The following is a 23655-nucleotide window of genomic DNA, read 5'->3' on the forward strand; positions in this document are numbered from 1 at the left end:
CTAAGATGGCCACCTCCAAAGTATGTGTGCGTTCGTGGGTGTGTGTGTGTGTGTGTGAGTGAGTTTTGTTTTTGTTTTTTACTTGATGTCTGCTTCCCTGGGCATGGTTTTATTTTCTCTATGCATTTGTAAAGTAACTTAGGACCAACATAAAAAGCAGAAGATAAATCTCCTGTGGAAACAAAATGTTGGCTCCTACATGCAGGTTTTTGTTGTCGGTAGTGGCTTTCCATGTTCACACTCTTACTGGTGTGTCTGAGGCTACCTCAGCCAAAAATTTACCAAAGCCATAGTCTTGGTGCCGGTCAGTGGTTCTTTCACATGTAAGTGCTGACTACTGGTCTTGCCTGGAGAAAGAGTTCTCACAACAGCAAACCTCACCACCCTTTTCTCCTTTAGACGTTCACACCTCCGGCCCCCGCAAGGTGGTGTCCTAACTTATTTGGAGATCTACCCAGTAGACAGTGATCTACCCAGCAGGCAGTGCCTCTCTGTCTTCCTTGTATTTAGTCTTTGACATTATTCCAGAGTCTTTCAATTATCTCCTCAGTCTCTGCTTACATGTCTTGCTTTCCTTAGAATTGATTTTGGTGTTCTTTGTTCCTAGGACTTTGTCTGATTCAAAAAAAAAAAAAAAAGCAGCCAGCCAGCATAGTTGCATACACCTTTAATCTGAGTAACTTGCAGAGGCAAGCAGATTTCTGAGAGGTCCAGGCTAGTCAGGTCTACATAGTTTCAGGCCAGCCAGGGATACATAGAAAGACCCTGTCTCAACAAAACAAACAAGGTGGGAGAGGTGGCCTTTAATCCCAGCACTTGGGAGACAGGCAGGTGGATCTCTGCGAGTTTGAGGCCAGCCTGATCTACAAAGTGAGTCCAGGATGGCCAAGGCTACACAGAGAAACGCAAAAACACAAAAAACGGAAACAAACAAACAAAGCAAACCAAAACAAACAGTAGACACAAGAAGAAGAAGAAAAGCAGTGATAGATTTACAAATCTCTGTATAACCTTGATTAGATTGTCTTTTCTTTCTTTTTCTAAGACAGTTTCTTTGTTTTTGTTGTTGTTTCCTTTTTTGGTTTTATGCCAGAAGGATTTCTCCATGTTAACAGCCCTGGCTGTCCTGGAATTTACTTGAGATCAGGCTGGCCTCAAACTCACAGAGATTTGCATGCTTCTGCCTCTAGAGTGCTGAGATTAAATCGGTGTGCCATCACTGCCCAGCCTAAATTGCCTTTACTTGATTGTTTTTCAGATGTTTAAATGTTTGTATCATGTTAATTATAATTTTCTATTTTTGACTGCTGGTTTCCTTCTCTGCCATTCATTGTTCATTGACTAGCTGCCACCATTTCGCTCCAGAAATTGTGTTGACTTGTTTGCTTTGTTTTCTTTTTTTTTTTTTAAGATTTATTTATTATGTATACAGTATGATAAGATCACATTATAGATGGTTGTGAGCCACCATGTGGTTGCTGGGAATTGAACTCAGGACCTCTGGAAGAGCAGTCAGTGCTCTTAACCACTGAGCCACCTCTCCAGTCCCATGCTTTGTTTTTCAAGACAGGGTTTCTCTGTGTAGCCCTGGCTGCACGCCCGAGAGACGCAGACGGAGGAGAGAGGAGAAGGCTGTATGTTTTGGAGGATCGCACGTGGATTTGGGCAGAGACCGGCTTACAGCCAGACCAGCGTGCAGGCCAGAGATACCTGGGGATCTGTCTTGTGGAACAGATGCCGGAAGGTTTGCTCGTTTCCTTTTAACCCCCTTTTCCTTCTTGTATAGGATTATTGGATGTATAATAAAGTCTAATTGTTAAGAAACAGAGCCAACATCCTGATTAAAGGCGTGAGCTACTGCGTTCGGGTATTTAATTCATTCCTTCTTCTTCTTCTTCTTTCTTCTTTCTTCTTCTTCTTTTTGGTTTTTTTGAGACAGGGTTTCCCTGTGTAGCCGTGGCTGTCCTGGACTCGCTTTGTAGATCATGCTGGCCTCAAATTCATAGCAATCCTCTTGCCTCTGCCTCCCAGTGCTGGGATTAAAGGCGTGAGCCACCACGCCCAGCCTTAATTCATTCTCTTTTTTTTTTCTCCCCTTAATTCATTCTTAAGGTGATTTTCTTTGCTGGGAGAGGTTTGCTCTAGGAAATTGCTCAATCGCTCCTGCTTACTTACTTACCTTAACTTTCCTAAATTAAATTCCTATTTTTTGAGATCTTATTTCCTTTTCTAGTTTCAAACTACAAGACGCGTCAGATAGCTAGAAGTCAGTCTCACAAAGTCTATAAGACAAGTTTAAAGTTTCTTCCTGGTGTTGGCCCGGCCCTTCCCCGCTCCCTCTCTCGCGAGACTTGGAAGCCGGAAGTTACATAGAGAGTCTAAACTCTCCGGGGCTCTGTTGATATTGGCGGGAGCTGGGCGGGTGGCGCGTCTGGTGTTCTCCGCTGTTCGGCCCGGGCTGCAGGTGGTCGAGGGCACCGCGGTGGAGTTCCGCTGCCTGTCATCACGATGCGGGTGGCTGTGGCCGGCTGCTGCCATGGCGAGCTGGACAAGATCTACGAGACCCTGGCGCTGGCGGAGCGGCGCGGCCCGGGACCGGTGGATCTCCTCCTGTGCTGCGGCGACTTCCAGGCGGTGCGCAACGAGGCCGACCTGCGCTGCATGGCGGTGCCGCCCAAGTACCGCCACATGCAGACCTTCTACAGGTAAAGGGCGCGCGGCCGGGCCTCGGAGTCCTCGGGGTGCACGCTGGCCGCCTGCGGGGACGAGCTCCGGGTGAGGGTCTAGTTCCTCCGGCCCCCGACCTTGTGTCTGTAGGACCTAGCGCTTAAGAAATGTTCCTGTCCTTTCAGTACACATCTGTCTTCTTCCCAGGGATCGGGATGACGGCTAGAGCTCTAGGATTAGTTAATTTAGTGATCCAGTTTTTACTGGACCTGCTGCTGTGTGTCAGTGTGGGTTGTAGAAGCCCAGACTTATATCCGAGCACTTCACAAAGTTCTTGACTCCAGTGAATGTATACTAGCTCGAAGCTCAAGAATTCATTCATTCTTAAGGACGAGGGAGGATGGATAGATGGATGGATACTAGGGGGCCGTTTGACTGTTTTTTTGAGCCGGGCTTTTTTTTTTTTTTTTTTTTTCTCCTTCTTCTTCTTCTGATCCTTTTGCTGTTTCTGCGGTGGGTAGTTTGGTTCCTGACAACTTTACCGTTACGTTGTAGATATTACTCTGGAGAGAAAAAGGCCCCAGTTCTCACAATCTTCATTGGAGGAAACCACGAAGCCTCAAACCATTTGCAAGAATTACCCTATGGTGGCTGGGTAGCACCAAATATTTACTATTTAGGTATGTATTTATGTACACTTGTCAGAATTTCTACCAGTGGGGCAGCATCTGGAAGACATGTAATGTTGGGGAATGCCATTAGCTTAAGTAATCATGAGAATTGAGTTAAAGTCGTTAATTATTACATGGCCAGTCACGAGCATCCGTCCATCCTTCTTCTAATGGTTTAAATAATATGATTACAAAAATTTCATTTATAGTCTTTATTTTGTCTTATTGAATTAAACGTTATAATGGAAAATGCTAAACATACATGAAAATACCGAGTACTAGAATACATTTCTCTACTTGTTAGCTTCAACAACTGTTACTCTGTTGTACTCTATATTTATTTATTTGGTTGGTTGGTTGGTTTTTCGAGACAGGGTTTCTCTGTGTAGCCTTGGCTGTCCTGCACTTGCTTTGTAGACCAAGCTGTCTTCAAACTCACAGAGATCCATCTGCCTCTGCCTCTCGAGTGCAGGATGCTACCACACCCAGCTCCCATTATCTTTTGCCTTGTTGGTACTCTTATTTCTCTGCATGTCTAAGTTACCAGCTCTACAAATTACTTGCTCAGGGAGAATCCAGACATTTGGTGTTCAGGACTCTGTCTCTTAGATTCTAATGGGTCGTCTTTTCTTTCTTTTTTTCTTTCTTTCTCTATGTAATTTTTTTTCTTTCTCTATGTAATTTATTTGTTGTAGAAAATGAAAGATTGTCTTGTAGCGTTGCCTGCATTCTGGATTTAGCTGATTAGATTCCTTATGATATCATTTAAAATGTTCATTTTATTCACTACGTTTTCCATCTTTGAAAGTTTGCAATCCTTTCATCATCTCTTTACTTAAGTGATTATTTCTAGAATAATTTTCAGGCTTTTCTAGTGATGAAATTACAACTTTGGGAACTTTGTTTCTCTATTTTATTACTGATTTGTCATCTTTTGACAATCGCCATATTACGAAAAAGATGAGTTTGGTCTGAGCATGGGGGCACATGGCAGACAGATCTCTAGGAGTTTGAGGCCATCACGGTCTAAATAGTCAAATCCAGGTTACCCAGAGCTACAGAGTAAGACCTGTCTCAAACAAAAAGAAAAGAGGAAATTGTCAGATGAGTCAAAAATGAAATATGGAAACTACAGGTTCTCCAGACATACCTGTTAACTTGATTCCTACTGTGTGAGTCCATTACAGAGGACATTTTCCTTCCTCTCTCCAATTCCTGCCACCTACTGCATGTGAATTCAGCTAGGTACCACAGTATGTATGTTGGTTTTTAACATCCCACCTCATTCATCCTTTTAGAATCCACTTGGTTTCTTGGCTGACTGGCTCCAGGCCTTCTCTGCCTTGTGTATTATCAGCACATTAATGATGTTGGAAGAGTAACCTTATTATGACAAATAGTTTCAAATACTTTGAGGACTGGATAGAATTCCAGGCTTCTAAAAGGTTTATTCTCTCAGTAGATTCCTTTTGCCTATAACACTGAATGAATTGTATAATTTTTCAGGTTTAGCTGGCGTTGTAAAATACCGAGGTGTAAGGATTGGTGGGATCTCTGGCATCTTCAAATCTCATGACTATCGAAAAGGTACTGCTCTGAGGGACTTACTTCTGTGTTTTAGAGCTTACGTGCCCTTGAGTAAAGTAAGCAAAATTTATAGTTTGACTTCTTCATCAGATTTCTTCTGTAAGTTATATTTTAAATTTTTATTAAAAGTATTTTGTGCATAGAAAAATGTAGATATTATATATTATATCTATGTCTCTATGATCTAGTTTTATCCATTCAGTATTGGCCAATTTTGATTTTGATTTTCAACACAACAGTATAGGTACAATGGGAGTTCATTGACCTGTCATATTCCTCTTCTTCCCCTTCTAATAGCCAGGGAATCACTGTTTCCAACTTGCTGTTTACCGTTCACTTGCTTATTCATGTCATTACTGAATACACAGGAGCGTCAGTGTGTCGAACAGTGTGTTTTACACTTTGAATACATGCATCTCATTGCATGCACCTTTTTTGCAGCTGTCTTCTTTGTTAAACATGGTTTAGAAATCCATGTCTTTACTTGTTATGTGTAATCTGCTCACTTGTTAGATATGCCATAGTTACCTTCCACTCCACTATATCTAAATGATTTTCAGTTACAGCAGTGGCTTAGATTCATACAGATTTCACACATTTCATGAGTTCAATTGGCAACTAAAAAGTACATATTTAATATAACTGTTGACTGAAAGTCTCTTTCCTCACCACACCACCCCGCTCTGCTCTCTCACTTTGGCATGGACTCCAAAGACAGGCTTCTTGTTACATGGTTCATGTGAATGGAAAGTTGGAACCGCTTTTGGAAAGACAAGAGTCATGTAGATTATTTCTTTTCAATTTAAGGTCATTTTGAGTGCCCCCCTTACAATTCATCTACCGTAAGGAGTATATATCATGTGAGAAACATAGAGGTCTACAAATTAAAACAGGTACGTGAAAAGTATGTAACAGTGGGCTTGACATAAGTTTAATTTTGTACCAAAATGTGTTTGGTCATATTACTTTGCAATATTTGAAAATAGTAGTTCAGTATTTCTAAAATTCAGTTTGAACAGTTTTTAGGAGTTTCACAGTTGAACAGATTTTAATTTTTTTAATGGTTAAAGGCTTATTTTGACAAGCGGTTGTAATTTAATTTATAGTTTCACATACTTAGGTTAAGGATAAAGAGTATTTGCTGAAATAAAATGATTTTAAAAGAAGATTTATTTATTTATTGTATACGAGTGCTTTATCTGCAGAAGAGGGCATCATATCACATTATAGATGATTGTGAGCCACCATGTGGTTGCTGGGAATTGAATTCAGGACCTCTGGAAGATTAGGCAGCGCTCTTAACCACTGAGCCATCTCTCCAGCCCACAAAATGATATTTTTTAATTAATATTTTAGCAAGTGTGATGGTACACACCTGTCTAATGTGATCCCTCAGCAGGCTGAGGCAAAAAGGTTATAAGTTTTAGTTTAGCCCAGCTGGAAAGCAGAATCTTATCTCAGAAGAAAAAAAAGAGAGAGAAAACAAGATTTTATATTACTAAGTTTTAGAATTAGATTAAAAAATAACTAAATAATAGTATTAAATAGAAAACGACCAATGGAAAAGATGATAGAGGAGATGGGAAATTGTGGGGATGGTATCAAAACCCTGACTTACTCAGGAATATGGGAAACTCAAGTTTTTGAGAACCCACTGCAAGGCTGGCACTGCGCTGAGTGGTTTTCACACATGCTGTCTCATACGATCTCATTCAGGTTCGGTGAGGCAGCTCTCACTCTGCTTTCCTTGTTTAACCAGACGAGCTTAGGTCTAGCCAGTAAAGGAACCTGCCCAGGACCTCCCTGTAGTCTGTGGTAGAGCCTGTCTCAGCTCTTGTCAGCTGGTCCCCGGAGCTGCAGTGGGTAGTGTTTGCACAGGCTTTTCCTATGAGCTGTTGGTACTGTTCTTTTGGATGCCTTACTAATCCACATCCTACTTAATCCCGTAAGACCCGACAGGATGCTACTTTGTAACTGCCGTTTCTCTAGTATGAGCTTTCACCCTTCTTCAACTCTCATTGTCCACTCAGGGACTGTTATAGCTGAGCTATATTACATGTTGGCCTAAATAGTTATTGTTTCAATATAGTCTCCCGAGTACTTGTTTCATATTACGTGATAGTGCTGAAGAATAAGTAACGGGCAGAGCATATTTTGTATTTTCCCTGTAAGCAACTTTAGATATTAATTTCTATAGCTGAGGGAGCATTTAGTTGGTACTATGTGACTAGCTTAGGGAAGATTTGGTGGTGGTCTAGGAGTCAGTAGCCTAGGCTGGCTGTCAGGCACTGCCACACGTCTACATGCCCATGTCCTAGCCTTTTCCTGTTAAGTGTTTGGGTTTACTGTGTTAACTGTACTCAGAATCTCATTAAATCTGTTTTTCCAGATCTTCAAAATTAAAAGTTCTTTACTAGGAAAAAGGAACTGTGGTTATTATACATTTTAGGAATCTGGCGTGGCAGGCCTCAGCAGATTGTCAGGTTAATGAAGGTGCTTCTGTTGCTCCGCCCTGCTACAGACACCAGGAGCATGTCTGAGGCACAGAGGAAGCTGCTTCTCTTTGTCTAGGTGAACAGGGAGCTTAGTGTTTTTATTATTTCCTTAAAGTGTTCTTAGGATGAGGCAACACGGAAAGCGACTTCATCGGTCTACAAGAGCGGCCGGGTACATGGTGGCAGAGACAAGGGAGGGGCTGGTCTTGCTTAGTCTATTTTTAAGAATTGTTTTTCTCTTCTTCTGTTCTTAAAGTTAAAGCAGCCTATAGATATATTCTTATCTCACGATTGGCCAAGAAGTATATATCATTATGGAAATAAGAAGCAGCTTCTTAAGACCAAATCTTTTTTCCGCCAAGAAGTGGAGAATAACACGTTAGGGAGTCCTGCTGCCTCGGAGCTGCTGGAGTACCTGAAGCCCACGTACTGGTTTTCTGCACACCTGCATGTAAAATTTGCCGCCTTGATGCAGCATCAGGTACGATAGAAAACACTGCCGTTGGTCATTGAACACCCATGAACTAGGCACCGTGGGTACAGTGGTAAAACAGGAGACAGAAATGCAATTCACTTCTTAGGGCTTACTCACTCAGTACTCAGTGTGGGGAAGAAATGAACAAGCCATTACAGAACAGAGTGAGAGCAGTGGGAAAGGGCTGAGGTGCTGGAGGGTGCCTGAGCCAGACTGTGGTGGGATGAGATGGGTCTAGCTTTGGAGAGGGAAAGTTTGCGAAGGACTGCGTGGCTGAGCTGAACTGAGGTGCCAGGAGGAACTACAGTCCATGAGTGTTTTAACAGAGGGACCAGCATGTTGGAAGACTTAAAGGTCTGAGAGCACAGTGCACTTGGGGTACAAGCTCCTGTCCGTGAGGTACAGACAGGATGCAGTTAGAACAGAATCAGAATGCTTCTAGCCAGAGCTATGGCCACTTACTCCTTCTAGAGTAAGTCTGTATTGGAAAGGGCCTTAGAAATAGTTCAAATAAAACTGTTTTAGCTGTGAGTTCGAGGCCAGCCTGGTCTACAGAGTGAGCCCAGGACAGCCAAAGCTACACAGATAAACCCTGTCTTGAAAAAAAAACCAAAAACGAACCAAAACTATTTCAGGAACAATGTACCTGTTCAGCAGAGAAGGGTTTGGTCCAGCAGCTTGGGGAAGCACTGCATGGCACATCTGCTCTAGAAGGACAGTGCCCGCTGGGCCATTGGACCCCTTCGCAGGTCTCCAGAGGCTTGCAGAACTCTCCAGTTGTTAGCTCTTCTTTTTCTAGATGGTTTTCCTATGGGATACTTCATGAGAAAGCATGAGTTTGGGGTTAGAACTCTAGAAGGTGATGAAAAAGTTGGAGACTGGTGGAGCCAGGTGTTTGTTCTAGAAAGAGTAATTGGCAGGTTTGTGTGTAGGAGTGATGTGAAATCAGAGGCAGAGTGCTGCTTAGCAAAAGGGGAGCTTCTAACCTAAGGCAAAGAACACAGAACAATGCAGAGTCTAGAGGGATTTTGGAGTAATAAGAATTGGGGAGAGGGAGTGAGCACAGGATGACTACCAAAAGGGTTTTTTTGGGGGGGGGAGTGTGGCATGGGTGGGGAGTGGCTCGGGAAAGCATTTAGAAATGCAGGGTTAAGGTTGGAGATCTCTTGATGTCTTGTATAGACTTTCTCAGAGTGTTTAATAGATTGATGAGCAGTTTGTAGAGAGGAATGTGACACGTAAGGCTTCCCACACGGCTTTCCTACATTAGCAACATTCTTGAGATAACTTCCTGTCTGAAAATGCTCCCAAAGCCCTTCCTGCTGTGGTCTTACAGAAGGGCGGAAGTGACCTTCGTTTTGTCTTTGGTCACTCAGTGGTTGTGCCGGCTAGGTTTACCGGTACACGAATCACCTTCCCACATCTGCTGCTTGCTTTGACTTCTTAAGGGCTCATGGCACTCTTGAGTCTTGTTTTGTTTTTTATAAGACAGTGGGGGGTCTCACTGTGTAGACCAGGCTGGCTTTGAACCCAGATCTCGCCACCTCTGCCTTCTGAGTGCTGGGGTTAGAGATTTGCACCTCCATCCCAGCCAACTCCTGAGCTTCACTGAGCTATCTGATTTGCTGCTTTCCTCAGCTCCGTCTTCCACTGTCATCCTCAGGAGCACGTATCTGTGTATCCCCGATAGCTTGAATCCTTTTAATTGGCTTATCAGGCTCCTTTAACTGTGTGACCTGCCCACCCTTTCACCACACCAAAATCCGCCTTTTCTCCAAACTGTCTGGTTGCCACATCTCCCGTCATCTCTGCCTCACTTTGTCACCACTGTAATCCTTGATCCTCAAGCATGGTGAGCTGTGTGTACCTCTGTGTCTTCTCCCTGCATGTCCCTTCCTGTTTTCACTGTAGGCAAACCCGTGTGGCATTTTCTTTCGTTTTTCTTTTTTTCCTTTTTCAAGACAGGGTTCCTCTTGTAGTCCTGGCTGTCCTGGACTCCCTTTGTAGCCCAGGCTGGCATCGAACTCATCTAGATCCTCCTGCCTCTGCTTCCCGAGTGCTGGGATTAAAGGCGTGCACCACACCTGGCTCTGTTTCCAGTCATTTTTTTCCTGCTACTTCTTTTTTTTTTTTTTTTTGGTTTTTCGAGACAGGCTTTCTCTGTGTAGCCTTGGCCATCCTGGACTCACTTTGTAGACCAGGCTGGCCTCGAACTCACAGCAATCCGCCTGCCTCTGCCTCCCGAGTGTCCTGCTGCTTCTTACTACCTTCATCCTTGTGGCTTCTCCCTGTTCCCTTTTGTTGATTCACTTTTGAAAAAAAATTTTTTTTTCTATAGGGGTATAATTTAAATTTCAAGATTAATACATTTTTAAAAAATTAACACATCTTATATAATTTAGTAATTTTAAGTAGTAAATGTCTAAAATTGTTTGAATACCATAGTCCAGACCTCTTTTTTTTTTTGAGACAGGGCTTCTCCATGTAGTCTTGGCTGGCCTCTAACACACAGAGATGCATCTGCCTCTGCCTCTGAGGTGCTGGGATTGAAGGCGTGCGCCACTGTCTGGCTCACAGATTAGTTTTACACCGTGTCCATCACACCTCAGAGTCTTTTTTTCCTATTTGTAAGCAACTTTGCGCTCTTAGTTGTAGACAACCAGTGGTTTGAGTTGTGTTTCTTGGAATAATTCATGTAAAAAGAATCATGAAATACAAGGGGTTTCTTGTTGTTGTTGTTGAAATACAAGTTTTTAGCAACAACCAGTTTCTTTTGTTTGTTTCTGTGAGTCACTCATATAAAACATGTCAGTATCTGACATCGTCGACATCACCAGTGTTTGTTTTGAATTTTGGAGGAAATGGCAGCCCAAAGTGGTTAATGTTTTGCATCCCATTGCACAAATGGATGTAGACCTTTCCCCTTTCCCTTTTCTCTTTGTTTGTTTCTTGTTTATGCAGTAGTCATTCTTTTGTCACAGAATTGGGAGCACATGTGAGAAGGGTTATTTCCGGGGGGCTGGAGAGATGGCCCAGGGGTCGCTCTTCCAGAGGTCCTGAGTTCAATTCCCAGAAGCCACATGGCTCACAACCATCTATAATGACATCTGGTGCCCTCTTCTGGCCTGCAAGTGTACATGCAGACAGAATACTGTATACATAATAAATAAATCTTTTTTAAAATGTTATTTCTATTCTATTCAATGTATGAATTACCTGTGATGTTGTGTCATTCCTAACTCATAGTTTGTATCATCTAGGCCACAGATAAAGAACAAACAGGCAAAGCAACTAAGTTTTTAGCTTTGGACAAGTGCTTACCACACAGAGACTTTCTTCAGGTAAGAAGAAAATGAGTCATTTTACAAAAGTTTTGCTCTTCTAGTAATTTTGTTTGTTCGTTTTATTTTGTTTTTTTCCAGACAGGCTTTCTTTGTGAGGCCTTGACTGTCCTGGAAGTCACTCTGTAGCCCAGGCTGGTCTTGAACTCAGAAATTCTCCTGCCTCTGCCTGCTGGTATTAAATCTTCCAGTGATTTTTAAAGAAATAGGTTTTTTTTTTTTTTTCTGAATTTATTTGTGCTATATAGAATTTATGTTTTCTGAGAATTCTTTGCTGTTGCTTATGTTAACATTTTAAAATTAAATTGATTTAATACTGTAAGACTGAAAAAGAAAACCTGTAAGACTGTTAAACATAAATGACTTACCTAACATTTCTGATGTCACCCTGTAGGTGTTGGAAATAGAGCATGACCCCAGTGCTCCCGACTACCTGGAGTATGACGTTGAATGGCTTACTGTTCTCAGGGCCACTGACGACCTCACTAATGTGACCGGGGGCCTGTGGAATATGCCAGAAGACAATGGTCTGCACACAAGGTAGGCACCTGCCTTCTGCACTGCGTGTACAGTGTTGTCTCTGGTTTGCGTTGTGTGCTGGACCCTGAGGAGTTGGCTTCAGTCTGCAGAAAGAGGGGGGGAGCGAGGGGACAGTGCTTTTGGGGTTCTGAGCATTTGGCAAGCCTCATAGCAAAGCCAGTGCCTGCTTAATGATCTGACACATTTGTGAGGTATAGTAATTGCCTGTTGTCTCTAACTTGGGCCTGACTGAGGAGCCTACACCCTCTAGCCCTGGCAAGCATTGGCATGAGGCCCCAGCTTTGTACTCAAGGTTGACTGACTGCTACATTAGAGAAAACTAGCCAGGCGTGGTGGCGCACACCTTTAATCCCAGCACTTGGGAGGCAGAGGCAGGTAGATTGCGGTGAGTTCGAGGCCAGCCTAGTCTACAAAGCGAGTCCAGGACAGCCAAGGCTACACAGAGAAACTGTCTGAAAAAACAAAAACAAAAACAAAAGTCAGTGGAGAAAACTAGTATTTTTATCCAAAGCTAACAGAAGAAGGGGCCTGTTAAGCATCAACCCAAGTAAGTTTGTGAATGTAAATATGCTTCAGGATAGAGTGTAGTGAAGATTTAGTGTATACACACACACACACACACACACACACACACACACATTTGTTTTATGGGATGAGTACTTTTTTATTTTTTTAATTTCTAAAGACTCTTTGCTAAGTTATAATTTTATCATGTGGGTTTTTAATTTTCATTTTGCCTGCATGAATGTCTATGCATTGTATGCATGTCTGGCACCTATGAAGGCCAGAAGAGGGAGTCAGATCCTTGGAATTGGAGTTACAAATGGCTGTGAGCCACCATGAGGATGCTGGGAATTGAACCAGGATCTTCTGGGAGAGTAGCCAGTATTCTTAACCACTGAGCCATCTCTGCAGCTCTTATGTAGATTTTTTTTTTGAAGATGTATTTATTTTATCTATATGCGTGCTCTGTCTTCATGCACACCAGAAGAGATTCAGATTCGATTACAGAGGGTTGTGAGCCACCATGTGGTTGCTGGGAATTGAACTCAGAACCTCTGGAGGAGCTGCCAGTGAACTGTTTGGCCATCCCTCCAGCCCCCTCATGTAGAATTTTAAAAATTTCTTTTTGCTTTGTTTTGTCTTTCAAGACAAGGTTTCTCTGTGTAGCCTTGTCTGTCCTGGAGCTCACTCTGTAGACCAGGCTGGCCTCGAACTCAACAGAGATCCACCTGCATCTGCCTCCCAAGTGCTGGGATTAAAGGCATGCGCCACCACCACCTGACTAAAGTTTCTTTTTTAATCCTTATATCTGGAGTCCACACTTAGGTTTTATTACTTACTGTTTGAAGGTGTATAAGCCAATTGCTCTGATCGTTACAGATGGGATTATAGTGCCACCGAAGAAGCTATGAAGGAAGTGATGGAAAAATTGAACCATGACCCAAAAGTCCCCTGTAACTTCAGTGTGACAGCTTCTTGTTATGATCCTAGTAAGCCGCAGGCGCAGGTGCAGCTGCTTCACAGGATCAGTCCACAGACGACAGAGTTTTGTGCCCAGCTTGGCATCACAGACATTAACGTCCTGCTGCAGAAGGCCAAGGAAGATCATCTGTGTGGTGAACATGAGCAGCAGGGTGATCTGGGGACTGACGATTCTGGAGAAGACCGGAGTGAGTACAACACAGACACATCTGCCCTGTCCTCCATTAATCCAGATGAAATAATGTTGGATGAAGAAGAGGACGACGAAGAAGCAGTAAGTGCTCAGAGTGACGTGAACACGCGTTCTGTAGAACCTTCTTCTGACCAAGTCTCTGACTTCTCTACAAGCTTCTCGGATATCAGGAACTTGCCAGGCTCCATGTTTGTGTCTTCTGATGATGCATCCCATTCTCCCGCTAGTGGGGAGGGGAGACCTGGTGACACCCCGGAGTCTGGGGACGAAAAGGACTTGGCTGAGTTTCCACTGAAGAGGCTGAGCAATGAACATGAACCTGAACAGAGAAAAAAAATTAAGAGGAGGAATCAAGCCATCTACGCTGCAGCAGATGATGAGGATGAGGATGAGTAGGATGGAGCACTTGTCACAGGGCTGTAGGATGTGATTGATTTCAAGACCCTGTTTTTAGGGTTAGATTTATGAATGGACTTTGTAATAATGAAATGATGGAATTTTGGTTATATATCAGCTTTGTTTTTAGGTGTGTTTATATTTTTCAGATATAAACTTATTAAAATTTATATGAAATTTGATAGATGGGCATTTTTGGTTTTTTTTTTTTTGAGACAGGGCTTCTCTGTAACAGCTTTAGCTGTCCTGGACCAGGCTAGCCTTGAATTCACAGAGATCCACCTGCCTCTTGACTCCCCAGTGCTGGGATTAAAGGCGTGTGCCACCATTACCCAGCCCTTGATGGCCATTTTTTAAGATGTTATTTGCTTCCATTTTTCAGCACTTAACAACATATGAACTTTGACAAACACTCTTCTCTAAGATGGGACTATAAAGATTTTTGTAAATTTTAATTTTGTTTTGTTTTGGTGTTTGAGACAGGGTTTCTTTGTATAATATCCCTGGCTGCCCTAGACTCACTTCGTAGACCAGGAGGGCCTCAAACTCACAGCGATCTGCCTGCCTCTGCCTCCCAAATGTTGAAATTAAAGGCATGCATCACCACCGCCTGGCTTATAAATGTTTTGATGCATAGAATGCCACTTAATTGCTGAAATTAATATCCTGTTGGCTCTTGTATATTATATTTTAGCTGATTTTTATGTAACTTTGGTAGCTATATGCAAATGTAGTTTAGTATCAATTACCAACAAGACTGTATGAATGCTGTCCCTCCTGCTGTAGATAGATTGAAGGTAGTAAAGCATTTTCAAGGACTCATGTGGAACAGCTACACCTCTGTTGGCTCTAGTTACACGACATGGGCTGCCTGGACGAGGACTCAGGGTTCCCAGGCTCCCATTCTCATCACCCCGCTAGTCCAGATCCAGCACGAGTTCAGCAAAGTCCTCAGGTGGCTAGCGTCCGTCTCGTCAGCATTTGTCTTCATAAACCTTTGAGGCTCTTGTTTCCTTCCATTTTTGTTTTCATTTAAACAAAATCTTTTATTTACATAAGGTAGTTGAAACTGAACTTTTGCCCCACTCAACTTGAGTTCCACAGGTTCAGATGGAGCTTTTCCCAGAAAAGTCTTTTAACAAGGAAAAGAATACACATGGCTGAGGCAATTCGAAGTATTCTCTCTCACAGCAACAGTTCTTAAAGCAGAAAGTGGTTACATGTAACACAAATGCTAGAGTTAATAAATGTTAATTCTAAAAGCAAACAATGCTTTAGCTTCCTCAAGAAAGGATGCAAATACAGGCTGTGCCTAGTGGCCCAGACCTTTAATGCCAACACTCAGGAGATAGGTAGGCAGATAACTAAAATAAACCTACAAAGTGAGTTCTAGGCCACCCAGGGCTATGTAGAGAGACACTGTCTCAAGAATAAATAAATAAATTTTTCTTTTGCAAAGAAAGATGCAAAAATATTTTTACTGTCATACTGGAGGTTTTGGTACTAAAGAGACTCCTCTGCTGCTCCACTTCACAGACTACCTGCTGTGAAACTGAATCCTCCTGGAGCAACTAATCCCTGAATAAACCTGCCTTTTACTTTTTAATTCGGTTCAGCTGGATTTACTGCAGTGGCAACAAGAGGCCATTCACTGTAAAAGTTTGGTAGAATTACGGCTGGAATTTCTTAGGAGCAATTTTTTAAATTTTTTATTATTTTTATTTTATTTTATTTTTTTGGTTTTTTGAGACATGGTTTCTCTGTGTAGCCGTGGCTGTCCTGGACTTGCTTTGTAGACCAGGCTGGCTTCGAAGTCACAGCGATCTACCTGCCTCTGCCTCCTGAGTGCTTGGATTAAAGGCGTGCACCACCACGCCCGGCTCTTTTATTTATTTATTTTTTAAGATTTCTTTATTATGTATACAACATCCTGTCTGCATGTGTGCCTGCTTGTAAGAAGAGGGCACCAGATTTCAGTATACATGGTTGTGAGCCACCTTGTGGTTTCTGGGAGTTGAACTCGGGACCTCTGGAAGAACAGCCAGTGCTCTTAAACCTCTGAGCCATCTCTCCAGCCCAGAAATACAATTTATTGATGCGAACTGTGGTTGAAATGGAGTAAACACACTTCCATAAAAGAAAGGTATCAAAGGGCTGGAGAGGTGGCTCAGAGGTTGAGAGCACTAGCTGTTCTTCCAAAGGTCTTGAATTCAATTCCCAATAACCACATGGTGACTCACAACCATCTATAATGAGATCTGGTGCCCTCTTCTGGCCTGCAGGCATACATGCAGGCAGAGCACTGATACGTAATAAGTAAATAAATCTTTTTTTTTTTAAAATATCAAAAAGTGATTCTCATAAAATATCTGGTGCCTTTGTAACCTGAATGACAGCTTGTGGCGCCTGTTATCAAGAACAGTGGGCAGAGACAAGTTGAATCTTTTAGTTATGTTTTATTTGGGTGGTGAGCAATCTAAGACCACTGTGAGTTCCCACCCTAGGAGGAATAAACCATACTGTATCTCACCTCCAGCGAGCAGGCTACATAAGCAGGGAGCAAACGCTCAGGACTGAGCCTCCCTCCTGTGCTCAGCCCCATCCCTGAGATTCACGGTGCTGGTGCTTCCTTATTATCTATACTTCTCCCTCCTTATTGTCTCTTGGGACAGCTATGTTTGGACACTCCCAAGGACACTTGAGTGGTTAGTGTCTGCAGGTGGTACCCTGCATTCTCCCGGGTGCCACCTGGGCTCGGGGCTTAACTCTGAACGAGCAAAGCATCATCATATGTGTCTGGTAAGCTGTTTATGATGTGTACAGCAGATTTCTTTCTGTAATGAGTACATGTCCTGTAGCATAATAGCCAAGTCCCAGGAGGAAACCACCTAGCTTTCCAAGCCGGATAACCTCTCACGGGATGTAAACTGGTCCAAAAGATAGAAAAAGAATTGCAAGTGCAACACTGACGCCAAATCTAAATGAGTATAAAAAAGAAACATCAGTCTCACAAAACAACAACAAGTCTTGTGGCTGGAGAGATGGGTCCGCAGTTAAGAGCACTGGCTGCTCTTTTAGAGGACCTGGATTTGATTCCCGGCAGCCACATGATGGCTCACAACTGTCTGTAATTCCAGTTCCAGGGAATCTGATACCCTCTTCTGGTCCCCTGGAGTATCGTTCACACACATGGCACACAGACATACATGCGAACAAATACATGGATAGGTATATACATAAAACAATAAAAAAAAATGTAAAGCCTGACAGTACCTTTAAAGATGATTTAACATGATCCAAATGGTAGAGGTGGTTCAGTTACGAAGCCTATTCATACAGTGGAGGAAAAGGTCTAAGGACAAAATGATGGTTTTCATAGATGAGGAAAATGACAAAAAAATTGAGTCCGGTTGCTGATAGTGTAAAAATTGAAACAAATTAATGCCTACCATCTAGTTTACTGTAGAAATAGTAAGCATTTATCAAAGCCGAGGGACAAGACAAGGACACCTGCCACCTCCACTGCAGTCTGCATTGTCTTGGAAAGAGCCAAACAAAGCAGACAAAAGAACACGCTGATGGCAATCGAGGGCAACGAAGGGATCTGCATGGGAGTTTGGGTAGAAAGCACAAGATCCAGACTAAAGTCAATATGAGCATCACTATACCCCAGAAAAGTAAGATAAGTTGGCATGGGTTGGGGAATGTAGCTTAGTAGAACACTTGCCTGACGTGTACAATGCTGATGGGAGGGGGCCTGGGGACTTGGGGCTCCGGTGGTGTAATCCCTAGTATATCATACACAGCATGGTGGGTACACCACGGGAATCAGGAATTCCGGGATACACGAGACCTCACCTCAAATAAAATAATGATGATAATGATGGTGTTGATGATGCTGTACAAATCAGTATCAATAATAAAGACAAGAAATAACAAGAAAAGTCTAAAAGTTCTAATGAGGAAGGAAAACCCAGAAATACAGCTTGGCAGTTGTGTGCTCATGTGCCTAGGGATAAAGTTGTTATCACTCTAAACAGATCAAAGCATATACAGTTTAAATTACATCATTAGACGACGACGACAACTACTACTACTACTATTATTATTATTATTGGTTTTTTGAGACAGGGTTTCTCTGTGTAGCCTTGACTATTCTGGACTTGCTTTGTAGACCAGGCTGGCTTCGAACTCACAGTGATCTAGCCGCCTCTGGCTCCCAAGTGCTGGGATTAAAGGCGTGAGCCTCCACCGCCCGGCTAGACTACAGTTCTTGATGCTCTATGTTATTCAAATGTCAAATTTAATTGTAGAAAATGTGCTAGTTTAATAAACAAATTGTTTTTAGTTTTGTCACCAAGCCATTTTAAAATACTGCGTGAAGGGGCTGGAGAGGTGGCTCACTGGTCATGAGCACTCGCTGTTCTTGGAAAGGTTCATGGTTTGATTCCCAGCACCCACATGGATCTCACTCCCTCTTCGCCTCCAAGGGTGTCAGGCTCACGTGTGGTACACATACATACGTACATGCAGACAAAACTTTTGTTTTTGTTTTCAAGACAAGGTTTCTCTGTGTAGTTTTGGCTGTCCTGGACTCCCTTTGTAGACCAGGCTGGCCTTGAACTCACAGAGATCTGCCTTGACCCCCAATTTACCCTGCTTACAAGATATGCAGGGATAAAGATAGAGCAGGGATTAAGGGGCTGTCCAGCCAATGGCTGCCCCAAGTTGACACCCACTCCATGAGAGAGAGCCGATCTCCTGAGTGCTGCAATTAACGGCTTGTGCCACTGTGCCTGGCTTAGACAAAACTCCTACACATAAAATAAAAATCAATACATCTTGAAAGCAATTTTTAAAAATTCTGAACGAATGTTTCTAAGAGGCCAGCAACCACAACTGAGGACTCTAGGTAAATAGATCAAGGTAAATTCCATCTAAACATTTTTTGTGTGTTTTCTCACTAAGTAGGCCAGGCTGGCCTTGAAATTTGAAATCTTCTACCTTAGCTTCCCAAGCGCTGAGATTACAGTATGTGTTCCGAGGATGTGCCAGGTAAATTCTCTATCACTGAGTAACAAATCCCTGCGATGGGGAGGAAATGGGTGGGGTTAGGGTAGAGGAGTTGGAGGCGTGGGGATGGGTGTTTATATGACTTTACTCTCCCTACGGGGGATCAGACTGACCATGGGACACAATGTCTTCACAGAAAAGCTCAGCAGGAAGATTGTCAAAGTCAAAACCCCTGTCAAAAAGCAGCAGCTAGGGCTGCCCGAAGAGATCATGTAGGGGGTTTTGTGCGTGTCACCTGGCCTTCCACGAGGGGGAGCTACTGCGTATCTTCCAACCTTTGCTTCTGTTTGTGTTCTGCTCTGAAATCTGTAATGGTCTTTCTGCTTTCATAAGCATGGAGAGGGAGTGCAGAGAGAATTGAGGGTGGAGAACCAGATATGGGGAGAGCAGGGTGGGAGAACTGAGGGCTTGCAGAGAGAAGAGAAACCGTGGGTGGGGAATCTCTAAGACAAGCTGGAGACCTACAACAAGGTAGGCTGCTAGGAGGATGTGATTCTAGCTTAGACTTTTAGTAGTAGGAGTCATAGAGGCTGAAGAGGCCCCCTTCTATCCAGACAGGACTCCTAGTGGAGAGTGGGAAACACCAAGTCAACCACAAAAACCTTGACCCCAAATTTACCCTGCTTACAAGATATGCAGGGATAAAGATAGAGCAGAGATTAAGGGAATGCCCAGCCAATGGCTGGCCCAACTTGACACCCACTCGGTGAGAGAGAGCCGATCCCTGTCACTATTAACGATACTCTGCTGTACTTGCAGCTGGAGCCTAGCATAGCTGTCCTCTGAGAGGCTCCACCCAGCAGTGGATGGAAACAGATGCTGAGACTCACAGACAAAACATTGGGGGAAGTACAGGGGGATCTTGTGGAAGGGTGGGGGAAGGATAGAAGGACCCAGAGGGGACAGGAGCTCCACAAGAAGAGCAACGGAGCCAACTAACCTGGGCCGAGGAGAGATTGTAGAGACTGAAGCCCCAACCAAGGACTACGCCTGGACTGGACCTAGGCCCCTGCACAGATGTGGCTGATGGACAGCTTGGGGAGTGGGGGCTCTCGCGCTCTCTGACATGGTCTCTGTCGTCTGCTTTTTGATCACTTCCCCCAGGCAGGGCTGCCTTGCCAGGTTTCAGAGGAAGAGGACATGCTCAGTCCTGATGCGACTTGATGTGCTGGGGTGGGTTGGTAGGGAGGGCTCCCCTTTTCTGAGGAGTAGGGGAGGGGTGGATAAAAGGGAAGAAGAAAGGAGGGTGGAACTGGGAGGAGAGATGGAGGCGCTACAGTTGGCATGTAAAATGAATAAATAAATAAACAAGCAAATAAATATTTAAAACCATTAAAAAAAAAACATAGAAAACCCAAGCCTCTGGCTCCTTCTCTCTGCCCCCTTTCTTTCTTTCTTTCTTTCTTTTTTCTTTCTCCTTTATTTCTTTTTGAACTTCTATGCCTCAGCTGCCCTTGACGGAGTCTGGTGACAGATGGCCAGCCTGTGTATGGAATCCCTTAAGCCTGAGAAGCAGGAAATCCATACACCCTTGCCACTGCAGTACTTCCCCCTCAACCCCCTGCTTGACAATATGTCACAGGGATGATTCTACGTCCATCTATGAAAATTTCCTTTGTTCTTTGTTTCTCATGGGATTTTGCTTTATTTATCCTTAAATTTAAGGATTTATTTTTATGACCTGGAGACATGGTTCGGCAGCTAAGATTGCTTGCTGCTCTTGTAGAACACTGAGAAATCTTGAAAAGAATTTTAACTTTTTTCTAAATTGTGTGTGTGTGTGTGTGTGTGTGTGTGTGTGTGTGTGTGTGTGCATGTAATGCACGTGCCCAAGGAAGCCAGAATTGTCAGCTGCCCACCTGGAATTGTTGTTACAGGCAGTTGTGGGCTGTCTGATATGGGTTATGGGAACTGAACTTGGGTCCTCTTCAGGAACAGCACACTCTTAACCATCTCTTCAGACCATATTTGCTGCTGCTGCTGCTGTTGTTGTTGTTGTTGTTTTTCAAGACAGGGTTTCTCTGTGTAGCCCCGGATGTCCTGTCACTTGCTTGGTAGACCAGGCTGGCCTTGAACCCATAGAGATCTGCCTGCCTCTGCCTTTGAAGCTCTGGTATCAAAGTAATGTGTGTGTGTATCATATATAAAATCATATTTTGATAATATGCTCTCTGAAATAGTTATATGTAGCTAATTAAAAACTGTATTGCTGGGATTGAGGGTTTAGCTCACCTGCCTAGCAAGGGCAAGACCCTAGGTTCTGTCCTTAGCTCCAAAAGGGAATGGGGGAAGGGAACATGAGAGCCACAGATAATCAAGGTGTTCCCTCTAAGCGGTCAGTGCAACAAATACACAAACAACAGACTTATTCAAACTCAAAGAGAAAACACTATGTGAGACTCAGAATGTGAGGCTGTCTTGCCCAGGACCCACAGCTTCCTCAGTCTGTCTGGTTCCAGGGGACAAAGAGACACAGAGAACGTAGATCGATCATGACCATCAGAATAGACACGGCCAGGGCTACCTGTGAGAGAGGGGACAATGGTAGAGGATAGAGAAACCATAGTGAGAACATCAGGAGCCGGAGCACAGAGGAAAACAGCGAGAACAGCAGGTCTATAAAGAGAGTGAGCAACTGGGGACAGGGAAGGCCTTGGGCCTGAGGGATTTAGGGGAGGGGAGGAGGTGAGAAGTGCCAGGATGCTAATGCGGACTTTGAAATGTGTAACAGGTACACGTGACACAGCGAAGTTCTCTTACAAATGCACTCTGACTGAGAACCATCTCAGAGCCCAGTCTCAGCCTAGTACTTGGGGGCTTTTGAGACATGCATTTCTCAGACTTACAGGGGGGTGAAAAGGGGTTGGGGTGCAGAATGAGCCCCAGATACCAACGTTCTCAGTCTTCTACAACAATGGTGTTTTGGTTGGAGAAAGGAGGCATCTACTCCACACAACCCCCACCGCCCCCACCCCACCACCACCACACTCTGCCAAATTTGTGCCTAGAGATGTTGGAAAAGTGGGACAGAAGGGAAAAATAAAAGGACAAAGTGGCTGTACCACTTCCGAAAGTCACTTACTGCTTCTTTACTCTGGTTGGTTGTCAAGTTCTCTGGAGTAGGCAGGGACTGTTCTAAATGGGCGCGCAGAGCAGCTGCGCTGGGTGTTTGGTGAATCCTGTTCATTGATGATTTTTGGCAGCAGGCAGGCAGGCAAGCAAGCAGGCAGCTGTGGCATCTGGAGGTGCCCAAACTCCTGAGAGGACCTAGAAAATGACAGAGGTAGACTATCCCGTGAACACTCACATACTTTAGGCCACATTACACACAGAAAAGTCTCAGAATAATATAGCTACCAATAGCAAGCTTTCCTTTTCTCTCTATTTTAGTATTTTGCTTACTGGTAGAAATGACTTTTTGACATTCATACGTGTGTTTGGTATGGGTAGTGGATGTGAGTATGTAATATATCCCCCCAATTCATTGCCATTTGCCATACTTCCTTTTCTAGCATTTTTTGAATAATCAAAATTTCCTTACTATTTGTCCTTCATATCCTCATGTGGCTATGAGTGCTGTTGTGTGGTCTTAGTGGGTTCTCTAGGGATTGCAGTTACATTTTAAAATTATAGCCATATGGTTTCTTTCCAGGTAACACTGCTTTTCACACAGTACATGAATGCTCCAGGGGTACATCTCCACTGTGACCCTGTGGAACTTTATTTAGCTTAATCAGACATTCCCCGCTCCCCCCGCCTTTTTTCTTTCTTTTGACTCAACATCTCGGTGTGTAAGCCACGTCAGCCTAAAAATTCCGCATATGTGTGCTTCTGGCTCCCCAATGTTGGGATTACAGGCACGCCACCACCTCACCCTGCGTATTTTACTTTTATATGTATTATAAACTCTATGTTATATTGTGCTGACTGTATTTAAATAGAAAACTGCATTGTAGAGTTTTTAGAGGCTTTAAACAATATATGTATTTACTCAACGGTTAACGATTCTGCTGTTTGCATTCCCTTATCTGTCTCTGTTTCCTGGTACAATTATTCCTTGGCTCAAAGGACCTAACTCATAACATTTCTTATAGGGAAAGTGAATTGATGATAAACTCAGCATTTGTAGATTGAAAAGTAACCTTTATTTGGTCCTTTTTTCCCCTTCTTCTCTTTCTTTATTTCTTCTTCTTTTTTAAAGGAGATGTAGAGCTGGGCCTGGTGGTGCATGCCTTTAATCCCAGCACTTGGGAGACAGAATCAGGCAGATCTCTGTGAGTTCGAGGCCAGCCTGATCTACAGAGTGAGTCCAGGACATCCAAGACAACACAGAGAAACCCTGTCTTGAAAAACCAAAAAAAAAAAAAAAAAAAGGATGTTGATTTTAGCTGGTATCTAGTACCTTAAAATGTTGCATTACTAATAATCTTTTTTTGATAAAATTTTTGGGGTAATAAATCTCCTATTTGTATATTTGTTTCTTTGCATGAAATACACATTTCCCCTCTGATTGCATATTTATTTATTTATTTAAGGTCAGGGTCTCTCTACATAGCCCAGGCTGTCTTGGACCTCACTGTGTAGACCAGGCTGGCCTCAAACTTCGGGATATCCCCCTGCCTCTGCCTATCAAGTGCTGGGGTTATAAGTGTGCACCACCACACCTGTCAATCATCTTTCTTTCCTAAATTTTTGTAGATAGAAGAAACTTTGACAGTGTTAGGGTCACAGT

At 43.3% G+C, this 23655-nt stretch overlaps 1 protein-coding gene across 1 annotated transcript; it reads left to right on the forward strand.

Annotated features, from left to right (window-relative positions):
* Positions 1–2387: 2387 nt before the first annotated feature.
* On the forward strand, positions 2388–14018 carry Dbr1 (debranching RNA lariats 1). Its single transcript, XM_051140461.1, has 8 exons — positions 2388–2705; positions 3223–3347; positions 4845–4925; positions 5733–5818; positions 7677–7901; positions 11156–11236; positions 11631–11776; positions 13160–14018. The coding sequence occupies exons 1-8, from the start codon at positions 2509–2511 to the stop codon at positions 13848–13850; spliced, it is 1632 nt and encodes a 543-aa protein (XP_050996418.1). The 5' UTR covers positions 2388–2508; the 3' UTR covers positions 13851–14018.
* Positions 14019–23655: the final 9637 nt, after the last annotated feature.

Source organism: Acomys russatus, chromosome 32, assembly GCF_903995435.1.
Source record: "Acomys russatus chromosome 32, mAcoRus1.1, whole genome shotgun sequence".
Taxonomy (NCBI): Eukaryota; Metazoa; Chordata; class Mammalia; order Rodentia; family Muridae; genus Acomys; species Acomys russatus.